At 50.7% G+C, this 18,402-nt stretch overlaps 3 protein-coding genes across 3 annotated transcripts; 1 reads left to right on the forward strand and 2 right to left on the reverse strand.

The window, feature by feature from the left end:
* Nucleotides 1–6,231: 6,231 nt before the first annotated feature.
* Nucleotides 6,232–9,534, reverse strand: poc1b (POC1 centriolar protein B). The gene is made up of 10 exons (XM_062563003.1): nt 9,012–9,534; nt 8,556–8,640; nt 8,255–8,426; nt 7,944–8,123; nt 7,733–7,840; nt 7,390–7,505; nt 7,149–7,282; nt 6,915–6,983; nt 6,649–6,801; nt 6,232–6,555 (listed from the first exon to the last, which is right to left on the reverse strand). The coding sequence occupies exons 1-10, from the start codon at nt 9,024–9,026 to the stop codon at nt 6,232–6,234; spliced, it is 1,356 nt and encodes a 451-aa protein (XP_062418987.1). The 5' UTR covers nt 9,027–9,534.
* A 160-nt stretch (nt 9,535–9,694) lies between these two features.
* cep41 (centrosomal protein 41) lies at nt 9,695–14,686 on the forward strand. The gene is made up of 11 exons (XM_037452157.2): nt 9,695–9,780; nt 10,067–10,130; nt 10,251–10,298; nt 10,827–10,888; nt 11,056–11,104; nt 11,198–11,342; nt 12,237–12,394; nt 12,510–12,577; nt 12,683–12,797; nt 12,893–13,108; nt 13,315–14,686. The coding sequence occupies exons 1-11, from the start codon at nt 9,748–9,750 to the stop codon at nt 13,443–13,445; spliced, it is 1,089 nt and encodes a 362-aa protein (XP_037308054.2). The 5' UTR covers nt 9,695–9,747; the 3' UTR covers nt 13,446–14,686.
* cpa5 (carboxypeptidase A5) lies at nt 14,611–17,438 on the reverse strand. The gene is made up of 11 exons (XM_037452156.2): nt 17,293–17,438; nt 16,908–16,989; nt 16,683–16,817; nt 16,500–16,604; nt 16,153–16,254; nt 15,935–16,036; nt 15,736–15,846; nt 15,535–15,625; nt 15,246–15,445; nt 15,001–15,085; nt 14,611–14,849 (listed from the first exon to the last, which is right to left on the reverse strand). Exons 1-11 carry the CDS (start codon nt 17,355–17,357, stop codon nt 14,662–14,664), a joined length of 1,266 nt encoding a protein of 421 aa, XP_037308053.1. The 5' UTR covers nt 17,358–17,438; the 3' UTR covers nt 14,611–14,661.
* Nucleotides 17,439–18,402: the final 964 nt, after the last annotated feature.

Raw genomic sequence — 18,402 nt, forward strand, 5'->3', positions numbered from 1 at the left:
GAGTCGCCCCCCCCCCCCGTTCTACTACACTTCCTCTTCCACTCTGTCCTCCCAGCCAAGCGGCTCCTCGTGTCTCTTGGTCGTCCACAGAGACGAGGGACTACGCCCAGACACCAAAACGGGGGAGGGCGGGGGTTTCAACGAATAACGGCTCTGCTTTTGGCCGTTCCCACGGCAACAGAGACATAACATATTTAGGAGGTTGCGAAATCCTTGATTCGCTGTGATTCACCGTGTTAAAAAAAAAAAGGCGCGTCTTGAGTCGCTACTCGCCGTCTTCAGGGTGCAAACGTTTTCCTCCTGGAGGCGTCACCCAGAAGACACGAGGGGAACTTCACAGAGACACGGATCACCAAAGCACCAAAGTCTTCTCGCTGAGAGGTTCAGAAACTCATTTCCCCCCCCTTTCCTTCCCACCAAAGTCTCAAGTAGAAGCGAATCCTTTCACAGCAAGGAAGTGAATGAGCGTCATTGTGGCTTTGCATGGGATTAGCCCATTTTAAAGCCCCTGAGTAAGATTTACCCACATTATTCACATTTTAATGGACATTCCCTCCCGCACATGCTGGCTCAAATCAAAATCCACGGCAGCGAGACAAAGCGGAGGTGGGCTTAGAAATTTCAAGGTTCATTGACCTCACTCGAGTATTGTGAGAACACAACGAGGAGTATTGACGTGAAAATACATAGATTCCCCTTTTTGAATGAAAAAGAATGAGAAGTCAACGCTGGATGCACCGGAATGTTCTCCACCGTACAAATCTGCTCCTGGTGGGCTGGATGGTAAATTCCCTCTGGATCATTATTAACTGATGGCATGTGGCCGATGGGGGGGGGGGGGGGGGGGGGGCTCAGAATATCATTCATGAAAGTTCCCATGATTATAAGTGGGATCATTATAATTAAATCAGAACATAAAATATTTCTTTCTGTGCTGTGTTAAATATATTCAAGTTGGATCTGGCGGCATCTGGTGGTCAGATTGACAATTGCACCAAACAGAAACATCTGAGTACAAGAGAACTAAATAACAACAACAACAACACAAATGCCACAATCCAGAGCGGGATGTAGGTCGTGTCCGTACTGGAGGACGGGAAGAAGAAACTCCATCACGCAGCGGTTGTTGTCCCTCACGTTCAGTAGATCCACCTCATGAGAAGAACTCAACCAGGAGCGGAAGCCAAATTAAATCAGAGGAGCGTAGCATTCCAGAGGAGGAGAGATTCTAAGGATCCATCCACATCGAGTCAGCAAATGGAGATGTCAATAACGGCCCCCACTCTATAATGTGCGTGTGTGTGTGTGGGGGGGGGGGGGGGCAAGGGGGGGCACATTGCGGCAGCTGGCGAACAGAATGACGAGAGGGGCCGGCTGCTCGGATCAGAGAGAGGCCGGCCACCAGTGAGCGGCATCACTGAGAGAGGGGGCCCTTGGAAAGACAAGATGGGGGTGGGGGCTAGCAGGGGGGGGTTAGAGGTCATGCTGCGTCTCTGCCATTCCCAATGCAGGCGGGGGGTGGGGGGGGGGGGGGAGCAGACAGCCACAGGTGGGCTTTGTGGGCTTTGATCTCGGGTCCTGCCTCTCAGCCTCCAACCAGAGGGAGGAACAAGAGGCAGGCCTGTCGGTCCACGGGGGGGGGGGGGGGGGGTCGTCCAGGGGGGGTCCATGTCGCTCCATATCTGTGTGCTTCTTGTGTGGGTTTTTGTTTTCGCGAGTGCTGAAACGATGGAGGAACGGTCGATGGGGTTCAGTTTCACGTCACGAGAGCGGATGAAAATTCTGTCTCCTTTTTTTCCATTTCATTCACGTCAGAGAAACATTGTCCAAGGTTTACAGAAAACCTAAATATTGGCAAAAGAACAGTCAGCGTGAAGGTTTGTTTGTTGTCCTCAGGTGGCACCGAGAGGTCAGGTCAGACTTTGGATCAGAGAGCTAAAATAGGCTGACATCCTCCTTTAGGAGCTAAGGCATCCAACAATGGGGCACATGAGGACTACGAGTGTGTGTGTGTGTGTGTGTGTGTGTGTGCGCGCTGACGGTCCTACTCATGGAAACAGCCATCAAACAGGTGTTTTTAGATAAATCGACAGAGAAAAGCGGCTCATTAAGAGCAACCTTCAACGCATCACTCTGGTGAAGAATCGCAGCGTTTGGGTTTGTGTTTCTTTACGTTAATAAGAAAACTACGTTAAGGACGGATCACGCGACCCACAAAATCAATTGCTGCGAACTAAGCTGCAGGTCTTGTTGTGAACAAACGTCCTCCTCTAATCTTCAACAACACTCCTTTGTCTCCCGTTTCAGCGGAAGCGGCAAACTGGTAATCTCTGCATTCTTTGTGCTTTCGCCAAAAAAACAAAACAAAGATTAGCAATCGAGTGCCCAGACGTGATTATTCCAACGTGCAACAGTGCTCTTCTGACTCCTCTCAGCCGTGGTCCTTTCAAAAAGGTCATTGCTAAATATATAATAGTACTATATAATATAATACTATATAATAATACTCCAGAGGAGCACCTGGCTCCTGGCCCGAGGTCACCAGATGTTTGAGGACAGCGGCGGTGAGTGCAGACTGAGGCCACGCATCCATCAGAGCAGCAAACGGGACCTCCTGACGATAAGTGACTGGAAGGGGCCACTCAGATGCAGCCGGTCACCAGGACACTCGGTGCACAGCAGGTGGACAGAAGGTGGACGTGTACAGGGACAGAGGGAGGATGTGGTCGGCGTGTTCCCTTTACAAAAGTTCACCTTCACCCTTAAACACAACATTTTGTCAGTGTGTCCGTAGCTTAAACAGATGAGAAGCTAAATGAACTCGGCAGGAGGAGTCACTCATTTAATCATCTCCACAGAGTCACCCATCTTTTACCACGGTGACATTCACAGGTTGTTCTGTTCTTCTACAGACGGGCTGGAAGGCTGCGTGCCTCAACGCTGAGAAACACACCACTTCACAGCGCTTTCAAGCTCAGGCGCTCAAATCAATAACTTCTTTTTCTTCCATTTTGATTCAAACAGAAGGAAAATACTCCGGATCTGCCTTTGAGAAATAAATGAAAGAAAAGAAGAAGAATTCACAAAAACACCTCGGAATGGAACAAGGACAACGAGATCTCTCACGTATCAAAACACATTGAAAAACAGGCGGGTATCCATCGGGGGGAGGAGGGGTGGGGGGGGGGGGGGGGGGGGGATTGGATTGAGCTGCATTGCAACACAAATGCCCGCTAATCTGCTTTAGCACTTAAGCTAATACCACAAGGACTGCAAAGCACCTGTGGGAACTCGCTTCAGCACAACCCCGCTGCTAATTTTCTAATTGTCCCATTGTAAGACAATGAGAGCTCAAGGCTAGCCCCTAATCCCCCCCCCCAGAATAAGCCAGCGTGTTAAGGGGGGGGGGGGGGTACGTTTTTTTACATGTTCCCACACTTAGCGTCTCACGGCCAACGCTAAGCCAATCAAACAAGAAGAAACCATCATAAAATATGAAATAGACTGGACGTACAAGGAGGGATCAGAGGGGGGGGGGGGGGGGGGGGCGAATGACTTCCTAACAGGTGGACTATGAGGGAGGGGGGGGGGGGGGGGGCGCAGTGTTGAGTTACTGCTGCACCTCGAGACAGAGGTCGCGACCCCGGGTCGGATCCACTCGTGTAATAAATAAATCACTGAGACCAGATGCACAAGACAGAGAACTCAAATTATCAGGAAGAAAGAAAACGTGTTCCCTCGTTCTCTTTGTTTTTTCCTCCACCCTGTTCTATTTGAATCTCCTAAGGATCCATCCCTGGTCCACACATCGTCCTCGTTGGCCTCTCAGGTGTCAGGTACCTGTAATAGACCTGCCGGGGTATTTTTAGCCTCGTGCACGGCCCGTGGGCTGGTTTCCCTGAGCGCAAGAGTCCATCCCTCAGAGAACAGATCGGATGTGAAGGGATGGAGGAAGCCCTTCGAGTACTGATGTCACAACGTGGGGGGGGGGGGGGGGACTAGAAGGTTATTCTACTGGCTGTACAGCGGTGCGTCCTCATCCAGTCACATGCTTCCATGTTTCTCACCCTCAGTCAGAACGAGGCCTTCATGGACTCCGTGTCGATCCTCCAAAAATGCAAGATTCACAACAAGCAATTCCATTATCACTACTAAAAAGCCTCTCATTATTTAGAGTTTAAGATGTTGTACTTTTAAAAATTCAAGAAGAAAAGATGCAACGGATCGGAGAGAAGTCCAAAGAGCTCAACTGGCGGAGAGAGAACCCTCTTCAATTAGTGATGAGGCTTCCCCTCCTCTATTTATTTTTGATGAGGGAGCTCTAGCGGCGGAGAGAACAGAGGGGTGGGGGTGGGGGGGGGGGCGCCCCGATGACGCCCGTCGGGCGCTCCCGTCGGCCGGGCAGGACGCATCACGCCGTTTTTTTTCTGGTGGATTGGTTCTCGTCAATGACTTCAATGAGGAGGGCGCCGCAGTGTCACGTCGAGAGGAGCAGGAGACACCCTACGAATGAGAGTGTGTGTGTGTGTGTGTGTGTGTCTCTGGGAGACCTTGTCCTGGTGGAAAGTGAACAACCCCCCACCCCTGCCCCCTTGGAGCAATGTTACTACGTTTAGTTCATTTCCGTCGTGTCTTGTCACTCGACTTCTCCACTAGAGCACTTAAATCTGGTATCTACACATCCGGGCCATCCAATATCCTCCCACTGCACAGGAAGCCAGAACGGGGGCCGAGGGAGGGGGGGGGGGGTGTAAACGTAGACGCATTAGTACAGTACACGCTGCATTTCCACAAGCACGGTCATGCTGATGGCTTTGTATTTATGCAGTGGATGCACCGGAATAGGGTCCCTACCACTGACAGAAGAGCAGTTTTAAAGTACCTCACATGTGATCAGGACCACAGATTAACAGTGGGAGGGACACACACACACACACACACACACAGACACACACCAGAGGACACCTTGTCTGGTCAGACTGGCGTCACAGCGAACATCCGCAGGGACACGGGAGACGGCGCCGGTAACCGAATCCAACCTCCTGCTGTCTCCTGAAAACACGCGAGGGCTCAGCAGCCGTTTGGGTTGAAACGTTTGGTGAAAACGTGCTTTGTGTGCGCCGGAGACGAAGATAAAACACAAACACAAGCTGATGCCAAACCGCGGCCTCGCCGACAAAGCAGAGAGGCGTTAGTTACCAGTAGAAGGTCAAAGCTCTGACTTTGCGTCGAGGAGGAAATGAATTGCGGTTAATCGTTTAGGAGATAATTTCAACAGTCCAACAAAGAGTCGGAGAGGAGTAGAGGCAGAGGTCAGCGGGGCCCCCCCCCCCCCTCTCTCTCCCCCTCCCACCTCGGTCCGCTTGCATCTCCCTTCCCTCTCCGCCAGCTTCCTCTCTCCCGCCCACGCTGGGACCCATTAGGGCATAAGGGGGGAGGGGGGGGGAGGAAGGAAGGGAAAGCACTCTGAGGACATCGGAAGGAGGAGGAGGAGGAGGAGGAGGAGATCCTTAGTGATGGACATCGAAGCTGACACCAGGGGAGGGGGGGGGGGGATGCTTTAACCAGGAATGACTCCCAGACACACACACACACACACAGCAGGATTATCTCCGACCCGGCGGATACATGCTTCCTCGCTGTCGGTGTGTGTGTGTGTGTGTGTGTGTGTGTGTGTGTGACCACAGGGAGCCGCGAGTTAAACACGCTACCAGAACTCCCGCTCGTCTCTTATTAGAGCCGCTGAGGCCAAAGCGTCGGCCCGCGGGGGAGTCTCTCCCTCTCCCTCCATGGGAGTACATTCAATAATTCTATAGGTTAACCATGTAAACTGTGCCAAGACACCAGCTCCATCCAACCCTGGTCCTGTCCCACCAGGCGCACCCTGGAATGGGTCTTTGTGTAGAAGAATTATCTCCCCGGATTATAGTCGCAGTTTTAAGCCCTTAACAAAACACCAGCTCAGCAACTGCTTAGTTAAGGTCAATAAAAAAAAATAAAAAAAGTTTGATTCAACATGTCTACAGACCTAAAGGATAACCAGTTGAGGAAGCATTTGCCTCAATGAATGTTCTCTACGCCTGATTTGCATCCAGGATCTGCTGCGTTACAAGTTGAGGTCCACGCGACGCACCGTTTACAGGGTCAGAGGTGAAAGAAACACACGAGGAGTTTACCAGGCGGCTGTGGCCAAATGCATGGAAGGAATACAACAGTTTTAAACTCATACGATTACACCCTGCTGCAGACACGAGGTCTGTACTGCCACCTGGTGGCCGCAGCGTGAACTTGAAATTTCCTTTTGCGGCTTTTCTTACGTTGTTGTGTTGTTTTCATGTTTTTGATGCATTTGTAGAACTTTCTCCATAAAACCATTTCAATTGGATTTTCCCTTTTCCAGGATTGTGTGTAATAGATTTTCCCACCTACCCCGAGTGGGAGTCGGGTCGCGTGTGTCTCTGCGACGGTGGCGTCCCTCTGCCGGCTTACCGCTGATCGGCCGAACTCCACGACGAGCGGATCGGTGGACCGAGTGTCTGCCACCGCCGGACTGATCTGTGAGGAGGAGGACGCAAGGTCCCGTGAAGCTGCTCCGAGACCGTCGCACGTCTTTGGACTGACCAGATGTCACGCTGGAGCTGAACTGACCTGAATGGCTGAGGCCTTGGGGAGGTGGAGGTGGGGTCCTCTGGGGTGGATGTCGGCCACGTGGGGCGGGGGATCCGGGGTGGACCTCCGGCTGTGTTGCTGCAGGACGTTCTGGTAGGATTTGGTGTCAAAGTTCGTCCTCCACATCAGGACCTACGGGATGGAGACGACCGGCACAACGTCCATGAACAACGTTCTGCAGACAGAACGGAACATTTAAGTCGCTAATTGTGAAACGTGATGAAAACAACAACAACAACAACAACCTGACCGCCGGCTCCCCCCGAGGCAAAGAGCTCTCCCGCCCTGGAGAACACTACAGTCAATACAGCGCCCTGAAATGAGAATAAAAAGTTAAATCTGTGAATTTCAGTCCAACGCGTCCATGGTTTCACGGTAAATTAAATGAATGGTTTGGACGCAGATAATAAACTCAAATGATTCTGTATTTAGGATAAGGCTGCATTAGGGAGCCATGTCTCAGTGAGCTGTGGCCTCACGTTGTGTCCGTGCAGCGTGTAGATGAGGCGGCCCTCCAGCAGGTCCAGGATCTTAACGGTGCCGTCACTGGAGCCGCTGATCAGGTAGTTGTTGGACGGGTGGAAGGAGAAGCTGTTGATTCCCGCACTGTGGACTGATCCATCGTTGGCAGCATTTAGTCTGGGTACACGGGTACTAGCGGGGACGTTTCAGGTGGCAGTTATGGTTAGTTTTGGCTATAGGTGCGACATGAAGACAGACCTTGATAATGCTGAATCAGCTTGTTGGTCCGTAGATCCCAGACCTTCAGGGAACTGTCGGCCCCCGAGGACGCCACGCAGGTGCCGCTAGAGTTGAAACCGACAAACGTTTCGCTTCTGGAAGAAGAAAATAAACAACAACAACCAAAAACACTCATTACTCTGATGTGTCAATAACAGAAAACACTGCCATCTATGGGCCAGAAGACTATTCAGTGAAAAATAATTAAAAGAAAAGTCATGTCATGTCAAGCACAATTACTTTTGAAAGGACCAAACCTGAATGATTATGATAATAACAATAATAAAGATGAGGAGAGTGGCGGGACGCTGCGAGGACCTACCCTCCGTGGTACGTGAAACAGTTGATGCAGCGCTTGGTGGACGTGTCCCACAGCCGGACGGTGCCGTCGTCCCCGCAGGACGCGATGAGACGCCCGTCAGGAGAAAACCTGCAGCAACCAGAGACCCAGAGACGACTCTCTACGACTGCCCGGAATAGATGGAGAATCTGGAGGTGGGGGAGGGGGGGAGTGGAGGGGGGGCTGTGGGTACCTGGCGCAGCGCACCCAGTTGGTGTGCTGGGTGAAGGAGCAGACGAAGCTCTGCCGGTGGACGCTCCACACCTTGACGGACTTGTCGTCGGACGCCGTCGCCAGTCTGAGGCCGTCGGGGGAGAAGGACACGCTGCGGGCGGCGGCCGTGTGCGCCTTGAACGCCGTGGACGCCGCTTTCCTGTGAGACACGGACACACGCGGTGAAACAAGGGGCGCGGCGCCTCGGCTGTCACGGTTTGTGTTATGACGAGCAGCGTAGCGACACAGAGCTCCTGACTGAAAGCAGAGAAAAAAGGGACCCGGGCCTACGTGGAAGGGGTCCACAGCCGGACCGTTCTGTCCTTGGAGGACGTGGCCACGAGGTCACCGGAGGGGGAGAACTGCACGCCGGTGATGGAGTCTTGGTGGCCAACGTAGCGGAAGGCCCTCGCCTTTGGAGCCAGATTCCAGATCATCAGGCTCTTGTCCACTGACCCCGAGGCTAGAGGGACACGGGGGGGGGGGGGGGGGGGGGGGGGGGGTGATACAGTGTGATCATAGGCAACCATCTGCTGCCATGTAGCATCTGTGAGTGTGTGAAGCTCGTTGGGGGGGGGGGGGCAGATGTTACCCAGCTGTTTGCAGTTTGGATTGAAGTCCACGCAGGTGACGGCATCTTTGTGTTCCTTGAAGTGTCTCTCCAGAGCTGGATCCTCCTGCAGGAGACAAGGCACACTCAGTGCTCAGTGTCCCAGTCGTTTGCACTGTGCGAGGGACAGAAACGTAACGAGGACAAGGAGCCCCTGTGGCGTGACGTCACTGCTCGGTTGCGTTTTGGTCAACGCTTTGGAAGAGACATTAAAACGAGCAACAACTTCAAGCATAATAATAAAAAGGTATAACAGGCTAAGCGTAATATATTTGTAACGTTAGTTAGTAGCGAGGACCAAACGGTGTGTTAGACTCGGGGAATCCTGCTAGCTCGGAGAAACTCGGCGGCTACTGAGTTAGCACAAGTGTGTGCTGTCAAAGTGAACCACAAGCGCGCTGGATACCATTTAAGGAAGTATTACGCGCGTACACTCACCATAACAGACGACATGGCGGCCACTGGACAGTTGACGTCGTCAGGGAGAAAGTTCAAACCGTCCCGCCGCTCCGCAGCGTTTCTGCCATGACGGACACGGCGCCTTCTGCTGCCGCCTCAGACCTGACCAGTCGAACCCGGAGCACCCGGCGCTCCGCTCGACAGTCCTTGAGCGACGTTATTTTTCATTAAGAGTTAATAATTTAAAAAAAAGTCGTCAACCGTGAGTTGTGTATGCATAAGGCGCTATGTCAACACCCGCTGCACCTACAGTTACAGTTAGCGGTGAATAGCAGGGTTACCTGTGACTTGGCAGTGTAGCAACCGGAGGGAGTGGTGGTGCATTCGCGAAACCTAAGAAAACTTGTAGATAATGTAATCCGACGTGAAGAATCCATATAAAAATACAGCACAATGGGAACTGACCGTTATCAAATGTAGAGCATGAGACAGCGAACACGTCCCTGAACACGTCTAATCCATGGACTTGTGGATTTACTAACACGAATATCACCCCAAAACGGAGCGGTTATTTCCATGTGACATTGAAGGCGGCATGTCATTTGGGTGGAGCGTCTACCGCTGCTAAGCAACTAGCACGCCATGTCAAATGATGCTCGCTGGGAGACCGGGCGCAGTATCAGCTCCTCTGATTGGCCCGTGCGATACCAATGACAAATCATCAGGGAGATTGTTAACGGTTGTAGTTGATGTTTGGTGTCATATTTTTGAAAAGATGTCGCTCAATCGGAGTATCGGCAGTGCGCAGGTAATGCTCGTTAAATTGCAGCGTCCCTCGTATTATTCCCCCGCTGACTGGTGCTATCACCCGATCGATATCAGCACGTAACATTAGCTGTAAACTTACACCGTGGTCCAACAAGTTAAGTTAGCTACCTTAGCATGCTAGCTGGTTAGCCGTGGTCAGTGTTAAGTTACCATCCACGGCAGCGCATCTGCCAAACTAACGTGGGCTAAATGAACGTAACGTTAGTTCTTACTAAGATCCTGGCACGCTAACACAACTGCCGGGTTCTGTTGTCTTTTCCTTGCAGTACATGAAAAAAAGGATACCGAAAAACGAAAAGTATCAACATGTCAAAACCAGGCTGGACACAGGTATCCTGTCCATTTAATGAACACACGTTTACTTCTGTCCGATAAGCTCGTGTCGCCTCTTTATGACTGAAATGATCTATAAATGCCTTGTTTTGATGTACTTTCTTTTTAAAAAAACAGGGTGCAGCCTTACAAAATATCTGGAAAAACTCGAGGATATTAAAAAAAGTGAGTAACGTTAGATATTTTGACGAGGAATGCCATTCCAGTCATTTAATTATATCATTTTGTATCAACAGGCACTTCTCAGATGTTTGTATGTGATTTTTGTCTGACGTGTTGTGAAATCTGACTTCTAGGGGGAAAACAATATGTAGTTAAAGTGTATTTTTCCACAGTGGGAGCGAGAATGAAACCGTCTGCCTAAAGATGGCTGTATTTTTACTGAAGTTTGACATAAAACCATTTCCAAGTCTTCAAACTGTATCGCTGTGCCTGAGGTGTGTGTCCCGCTTACAGGTCTTCCTGAAGGACACTCCAAGGACTCAATGAGCCATGTAGGACACATGATGTTTTAGGAATAGTCCCAACACTACTGTCGCGTTGAATGATGGAGACAAAATATACATTTTTAAAAAAATATAAAGTGCCAGGTTTAATGCAGGAAAGACTAAACCCTTCCACTGTCATGGAGGGTTTGAGGCTCCCTTCCTCCTGTAACTGTACCTAGATTCAAGCATCCAACCCTATTCCCAGATTACAGGTATCGAAAAGATGAAATCTTCAAGCGGTTGAAGGTATCAACGTTTGCCCAACTGGTGAGTATCGATGCACTCGTTTAGTCAAAGATGGATGTGTTGTATTAGTTACGTTATTTCCGTGGACTGTATTTCAGACGGTATGCACTGATTCATAATCGATTTACTAGTTGGTTGAATAGTTCTGGACAGACAACACTTAGACCTTCGTTCTTTCTTGTTCTCAGGTGCTTCAGGTGGCCTCCGTATCGGAGCTGAATGAAAGCGAGATTGAAGGTATTTTGCCCGAATGATGATTTTCCAATGTCATTGGTTCTAGATTTACTGTGACTGTGCGGTACAGTAAGTGGATCCCTGTGGTTGTTGCAGACCGTCTGTCCATGGCGTCTGACGTGGACCTGGAGTGCCTGTCTGAACGCACCAACGGGTCCCCACAGGCCTCGCCGCAGCCTGCTCTCCAGGAGGCGGGAGACGCCGGGGAAACCTGCCACTCCGCCAGGTCCACGCTACTAAGGTTCGGATCACTCCGCCCCCTCTGCAGCCCGACTGAGCACCTCGTGCTGTGCACCCCACGACGCCCGCCTGTCACTAACTACACCCCCTGAATGAATGCGTATCTATTTCACTGGGCTGGTCTACATGATGTGTTTGAAGGCAACATCAGGGATGTTAAACTACATCTTCATTCACTGTTACACGCAGTAAACAGCAAAAGCACAACTTCTTCTCTTAACTTTGTTGCATGTATTCACACTACAATGCCAAGCCTTAACCACAAGCACACCTGTAACCCTAGCTCCCCCGGCCCCCCCTCAGCACATGGGTTCTCCAGTTTCCTACCCCCCCTTAGGACGTCCGCCTGTCCTCTTCCCCACCGTTTATCACACAATAACCTCAACGTGTTCTCAGCGTCCCCTCTCACCTCTGCCCCCCCCCCAGGAGGGTAGCAGAGCTTTCACGGCACCTCCCCCTGTGGGGAGGGCAGATGGAGAGAGAAAGTAGGGCGTTAACCCACACAAGGAGAAAGTGGTGGTGGGCTCCATTAAGTGTACCAACATCTAAGTGTGACCTCTATTTAACACCATATTGATGGTTAAACACACCAACTGATGTTTAAACACATAAAATCAATTCAATAAATTAAATGACTTCTTTTCTTTTTTTAAGTTTCTCTGCCAAGCAGGCCATAAATAATGACCGATACCCAATTGTTCATTATTGCTGACTGAAATAAATATCTATGAAAAAACAAACGAAGAATGGAAAGAAATGAACGAATTTTAAAAAGGGTTTATGACCCACATTAGAATATTGTGTATTTCTATATCAGGGATATTAATGCTCGTCTGATTCTCGGAGGGAAGGGAGACCCGTCACTACTTAGCCTGATCCTCTTCACCTCTCGCAGTGTCATCAGTGGCGTCGGGGAGATGAACGTGGACCAGAACCACCGGGAGGCACCGGCGCCCGGCCCCCAGCCCGCCATCGGGCCCTACCCCGACTGCCCCTACCTGCTGCTGGACGTGCGGGACCGCGACCAATACGACCGCTGCCACATCATCAGCGGTAGGAGGAGAAAACAAATAAATACACGGAGCCGGATTCGTGGATTCCATCCCGCTGCTTTTAACCTTCTGTCTCTCTCTCTCTCTCTCTCTGTGTCTCTCTCTCCCTCCAACAGCACACAGCTTCCCCATCGCCACGCTGTCCCGAACGATGAACCCCTACACCAAAGACGTGCTGGAATATGTATCCTCCAACAAAACATTGACCTGCTTTCTCTCCTCACCACAAAGTAAACCCGCGCATGTGTGTCCATCTGTGATTGTGGACTTAACCCGCGGCACTCTGCAGAAGAACGCGGCGGGGAGGATCATCATCGTGTACGACGAGGACGAGAGGACGGCGGGCCAGGCGGCCACCGCCATGTGCCAGCGGGGGTTCGACAACCTGTTTCTGCTCTCCGGGGGTAAAGTGAAGAGAGGAAAAAGTGATCCGATCCAGAGCAAAGACAGTCCTCTCAAAGGAGACCCTGTCGCCCCCTCCCTCCCCCCCCTCCCCCAGGTTTAAAGGTGATCGCTCAGAGATTTCCAGAGGGGATGACGACGGGCTCCATCCCGGCCTCGTGCTCCTCCCCCTCGCTGAGGGCGAAGAGGAGCTCCGCGCCGCCGCCGCCGCCGCTGCCGCTGCCAGCGGAGGACAGGTGGCGGTTCACGTCGGACGAGCTCACCAGGATCCAGGAGCAGCTGGAGGAGATCCTCATCCCCAGCAACTCCAGCAGTAAGTGTGTGTGTGTGTGTGTGTGTTAACTCGAGCCTCTCCATGCTTTGAACACACTGCACACGTGTGTATAAATTGAACACCATTTCGCTGCGTGATGCATATCGTGTGGAGTACAGAACACCCCCCCCCCTCACCCCCCCGATGTCTTTGCTCCGTGACGTCATGTGACAAAGTGAGGTGAAAGCTGTGCGTGTCCCCCGCAGGCCGCATGTCGTCCAGGCGCGCGTCCTCCAGCAGCTCCGCCTCCAAAGCGTCCGGCGCTCGCAGCCGACAGAGTTCCTCCGGCTCCGTGAGGGACGGCGCCCGGGTTCAGAGCAGCAGAGCCTGGAAATAACACCTAACCCCCCCCCCCCAGGCCCTCTTCATTATAGACAGTGTTGGCTCACGTCCCTCTACCACGCTCTGAAAGGACACAAATGGAAACACAGACTTTTTGTTTCATTTTAACGCCACTTCTTTATGTCAGAAGCATTTTGTTTTTCTTATAATATTTAATAAATGCCGCAATGTTTGCACGGTGCCTCGTCTGAGAACTGATGTAGTGCCCTCAAATACGTTTTTCATGTTCACACTATTCTCATTAATTACTTTTCATTCACCAGCTGATGACGTCATTCCCTTCGAATCTGTTCTTCTCTTTCACATCATTTCATTCACAAAGGTCCATCAGTGTGACAGCTGACAAATGAATGAACCTGTAACGGATCACATGGGATGTCATTTAAATAAGGATCCTTTTCGTAATATTAAGAAAAGCTGCAGTCATTTTGTAATTTTCTCCACATTGTCATTGCTGTGATTCCTAAACTGACGGCCTTCATGTAAAACCCCTTTGTGTGTGTGTGTGTGTGTGTGTGTGTACACAAGTTGCATTTAATAAGCAGTATTTCTGTGTTGCCTTTTTCTTTTGGTGGCATATTAGTGACTTAATACATTGATCTTCTTTTCTGGATACGCTCACATTCTAATTATAGAAAGTAACTCCAGTTGGATCACATGATTTTATTTGTAAATGAGTGTCAGATATAAAGGGTTTAATTGTTTGCTGGTTCTCAGTGAGACACAACGTTGGCAAAAGCAACTGAATGATTTTTTTTTTTGTTCAATGAGTTTAAATGAAATCTTCCTTTTTGTCCAGTTGCATACTGGATGAATAATGAAACAACCGCATTCTGGTCACATCGGGGTAATGGCAGGGTAAATGTAAAAATGTTACCCGTAAGCATCAAATAAAAATCCTGTGATCAGGATCAGATTGGGAGAAATAAATTAACATCACCCAATACGTTATATTTTGTATTTAGTCATTTTTTGTATCTTGTTGGGCCAGGTGTGAGTAGAGAGAGGTTTGAAAGATGTGAAATAATGCAGACAAATGTGCATAAATATGTGAATAACTGCACTCAATTAAAACGACTTAAAGTCATCAGGTTTTCAGGTGGGCTTTTTTTTATTCATCCGTTAAAGAGCGGTGACGCACGGCGATGATGTGATATCAGTCACCTCCTCTCCACGGGCCCTTCCAACGCACACACACACACACACACAGACTAGTACGGGTTCTTAAGGGTGTGGTCCATGATGGCCATCAGAGCCAGCCACGTCTCCTGGGCAGTGGGGATGATCTGATTGGCCGGCAGGATGAAGCCGTAGCGGCCGGTGTCCCTCAGCTCGAAGGTGTACGAGTACTTGATGCCCTGGTTGTAGGTCCAGTCGACGGTGCCCCCGCTGGCTTGATCTGTGAGGGACACGGGGGGCTGTTTAGGGAATTTCTTCCTACAGAAGGGGACTTTTTAACATTCATTTTGGTCTATTGCGGGTCAGTGAGGTCTTTAGGAAACTCTGTAAGATGAAATGTCGTTTGTGGAAGTGAACTCCTCGGGGCTTACAAATGGTGGTGATGATGCTGCCGAATCTGTAGCGAGTACCGTACAGAGACGCCAGGTCCGTGATGGCCTTCTGAGCCAGATTGTGCTGCGGGAAGAGAATCACACATGAAGGTCTATTGATTGATTCCCATATTGCTGCTGCGCGTTCTCACACTTCTGACATGGCGGCCAAAACCACAGCAAGAATCATTTTTCTGGGTGAAAAAGTGTTCGAAGACAAAGAGCGGGATTTTTTTTTGATTCACCAGCTCGGCCTGGTCCTTGACCGGAGTCGTGGTGTAGCCGTAGGGGTACAGGAGCATCTGAGAGTAGGAGTGGATGGAGACGAAGGCCTTGAAGTTTCCGTGGGACTTCACAAAGTCCACGATGGACTTGACCTCGGGCTCGGAGTGAGCCTTCTGGCCCCGGTAGGTCTCTGAGCAGGGGTTACCGCTGGCTCCAGCGCCTACAGTCAGAGAGAAAGAGCCCCTCAGAACCCTTCCTGAGACACCAGGGAAAGAAACGCCAGGCGTAGTCGTCAGTGCAAAGCTTTACCTCCAAAACCAGCATCCCAGTTCCTGTTGGGGTCGACTCCCACACAGCTGGAGCCGGGGTTGGGCTTCCTCGTCTTACGCCACATGCGGTTCTGGAAACAAGAAGTACCATCGATCAACGTTGTCGATCCGAAAATCACCCCCCCCCACCCCCTCCCCCCTCCGCCTGTGGCAGTGAATCAGTCGGCGGTGAAATCCTCACTGAGTTGTGAGTGAAGTAGAAGCCATCGGGGTTGGTCACAATCTCCACGAAGATGTCCATTTTGTCGAGGATGGCGGTGAGGGCCGGGTCGCGTCCGTAGTCGCTCGCGATCTGCTCACAGAAAGGTCAGGAGCGCGGTTAGCCCGTTAGCCCGTTGGCCCGCTGTGAATCAAAACCTCGCAGAGTGTCGTCAAAGCACCTTTTTGGCGAACCAGGTGCCACTGGCCTGCGTGACCCACTCCCTGGAATGGATCCCGGTGTCGAACCAGATGGCGGGACGGTTCGTTCCGCCGGTGCTGAACTACGGGACGGGAGGGTAAGCAGTCGGTCAACACCTCATGAGCAAATGGCTCCATATTGTCGAGAAAGCTCTCGACTAATCCACTTGCTCAATAACTGGAGTGTGTTTGGTTTTACCTTGAGCACGTTCAGGGGACGGCCCTCGTAGCTCTGACCGATCACGATCTTGCTGACCAGGTTGGGGTTCTCCGCCACCAGCATGTCCTGGAAGCTGTAGATCTGAACCGACGACAGAACAGAGGGTTTAGGGGCGGATCATCTGGAACAGCTCGGCATGCAACGTAATAATCTCTCCGGCATTTGCTTTGAGCACGGAGAGATCGCAGAGGACGAAGAAACACTAAAAGGACCAAAGTGACCACAAAGAGAGACAAACCAACTGCAAAGAGACTCACAGTGACAACATATGAACACAAACTCATACAAATGGATAGAAAAACACCACAAAGCGTTCGTTCACTGACCTCGTTGATGGTGTGGTACCTGGCGAAGTCGAAGCTGTCGGTGTTCCTGGGCTCAGCGACGCGGGCGGCGGACTCCATCTCCACCTTCTCCTCATCCAGCATCGCCTGCAGGAGAACAACACTTATTCATGGCTTTGGACCCTGAAACCCAAGAACACGTGGTTCTGTTCGTGGCTTTTGTACCTGCAGGTCCTCGATCATGACGAGGTACTCAAGCTCCAGACTCTCCAGGTGCCTCTTGACGGACTGCAGGTTGTGGGAGGGAACCCTCACGTCCACAGGAGTCGCCACATCGGTCACCCCCCTCCAGAAGTCCAGCTGAACACATTGAGGCCCAACAAAGAAAAGTTGAAATCTCACTTTTTCATTTTTTTGGAGTTAGTGTGACCCAAACAGGTAATCGCTGACCTGGAGGTGGACCATCTCCTCCATCTCCTTGATGAGAGCCAGCTGAGCTTCATCCTTTGCAGTGATGCGAAGCACCTGGTGACTGAAAAAAAAGAGGAACATTTGACGCAACTGAAGCGCCGCGGGCCACAGGAGAAGTGAGCACACACCGGGTTCTGAAGTAAGACCCACACTCCTCCGATGCAAGTCCCTCAGAAAAACAAAAGCATCGGTGATGCCCCTTTGAGGAGCTACCGTGCGAGGGGCCGCCTGCCCATCGGGACCATCCAACATTCACACAACATTCTGGGGTTAAAGTGTCTCGCCCGAGGACCCGTCGACGTGGACTAGCGGGGCCCGAGGGTTCTGAGTCAGCACTCTGTCACCTTTCCTTCCTTCCACTCACCCCTGGAACGTCTCCTTGGCGGCAGCGGCCACGAACAGCGCGGCGAGTGCGAGCAGTCCCCTCATCTTCACGGCTTCACGGGTGTGACCCTGGCGGGGGCCCGGGCGCAGGCTTTTATGGGCTCGGCGCAACCGGGTCACGTGCACCAAAACCCACAGCGTTGCTCAAGGGCGACGGAGGTGTGCTCCGGCGGCTGGTCCCTTTCCCACGGCGCGGCCTGGAGATAAGCAGAACCCAGCGAGAAGGCGTGTGAGGCATCTGGAGCTGTGATGGGCCCGGTCCGGCTGTGGGTTCAGGACTCGGTCCTGATGAACCGTTTGCTCCTTTTGCTTTGTAAAATGTCACCAGATTCACTAGAAAACCAAACCTAGTCCGGATTTTTATAAAAAACATAAAACCTCACATTAAAGAAGCTAGAAGCAGGGAATGTTTTGTGTATTTTATGGATATTAGTTCTCATTAACCAGAAGATTTGATGAAACAACGACTTTATCTACAAGTTATGAGGAAACAAAGAAGGTTTCATTATTATATTAACCCTGTATTACACGAGGGAATCTTTCACTTTTCATTTCATTCCCTTCATCAAAAGTTGAATGTTTTAAGAAATAATTAATTAACCTTTTTCCATTTTTAAACAAAAAACTTCCAGATTAAAATAAAGCCGTGTTCTTCCATATTCCATATTTTGAAAGAATCAATTGCTGGTACCAAAAAAACTGAAGAATGAAAATGCCAAGTCTTGTGATGTGATAAATTCAATCCAACAGGAGCATTCATTGGTTCATTTCTATCAGCGTATTCAGAGTACGTCAATGTTTGTATTTGATATCCAGCTCGGGGCTTCACGAGATAAAAGGACAATATTTGATTTAAAACAGTGTTTTATAGATTTTCCCTCCTGGATAAATGTTCTTGTTGTTTTATGCTGTCGGACTTTCACAACTTTTCCCCAACACAGAGTGCTTTTCTCACATGTTGTGAGGATCTCTACAGAAAATGGTCTGAATTGCGTTTGAAGATGTTCAAAATGGAGTCTCACTGCTGAAGAGGAAGCCGCCGGCCTCCGCCAGCTGTTCAAGCTTCCTCTCTGTTTTAGGGGGGGGGGGT

The sequence above is a fragment of the Pungitius pungitius genome, chromosome 6 (assembly GCF_949316345.1).
Source record: "Pungitius pungitius chromosome 6, fPunPun2.1, whole genome shotgun sequence".
Taxonomy (NCBI): Eukaryota; Metazoa; Chordata; class Actinopteri; order Perciformes; family Gasterosteidae; genus Pungitius; species Pungitius pungitius.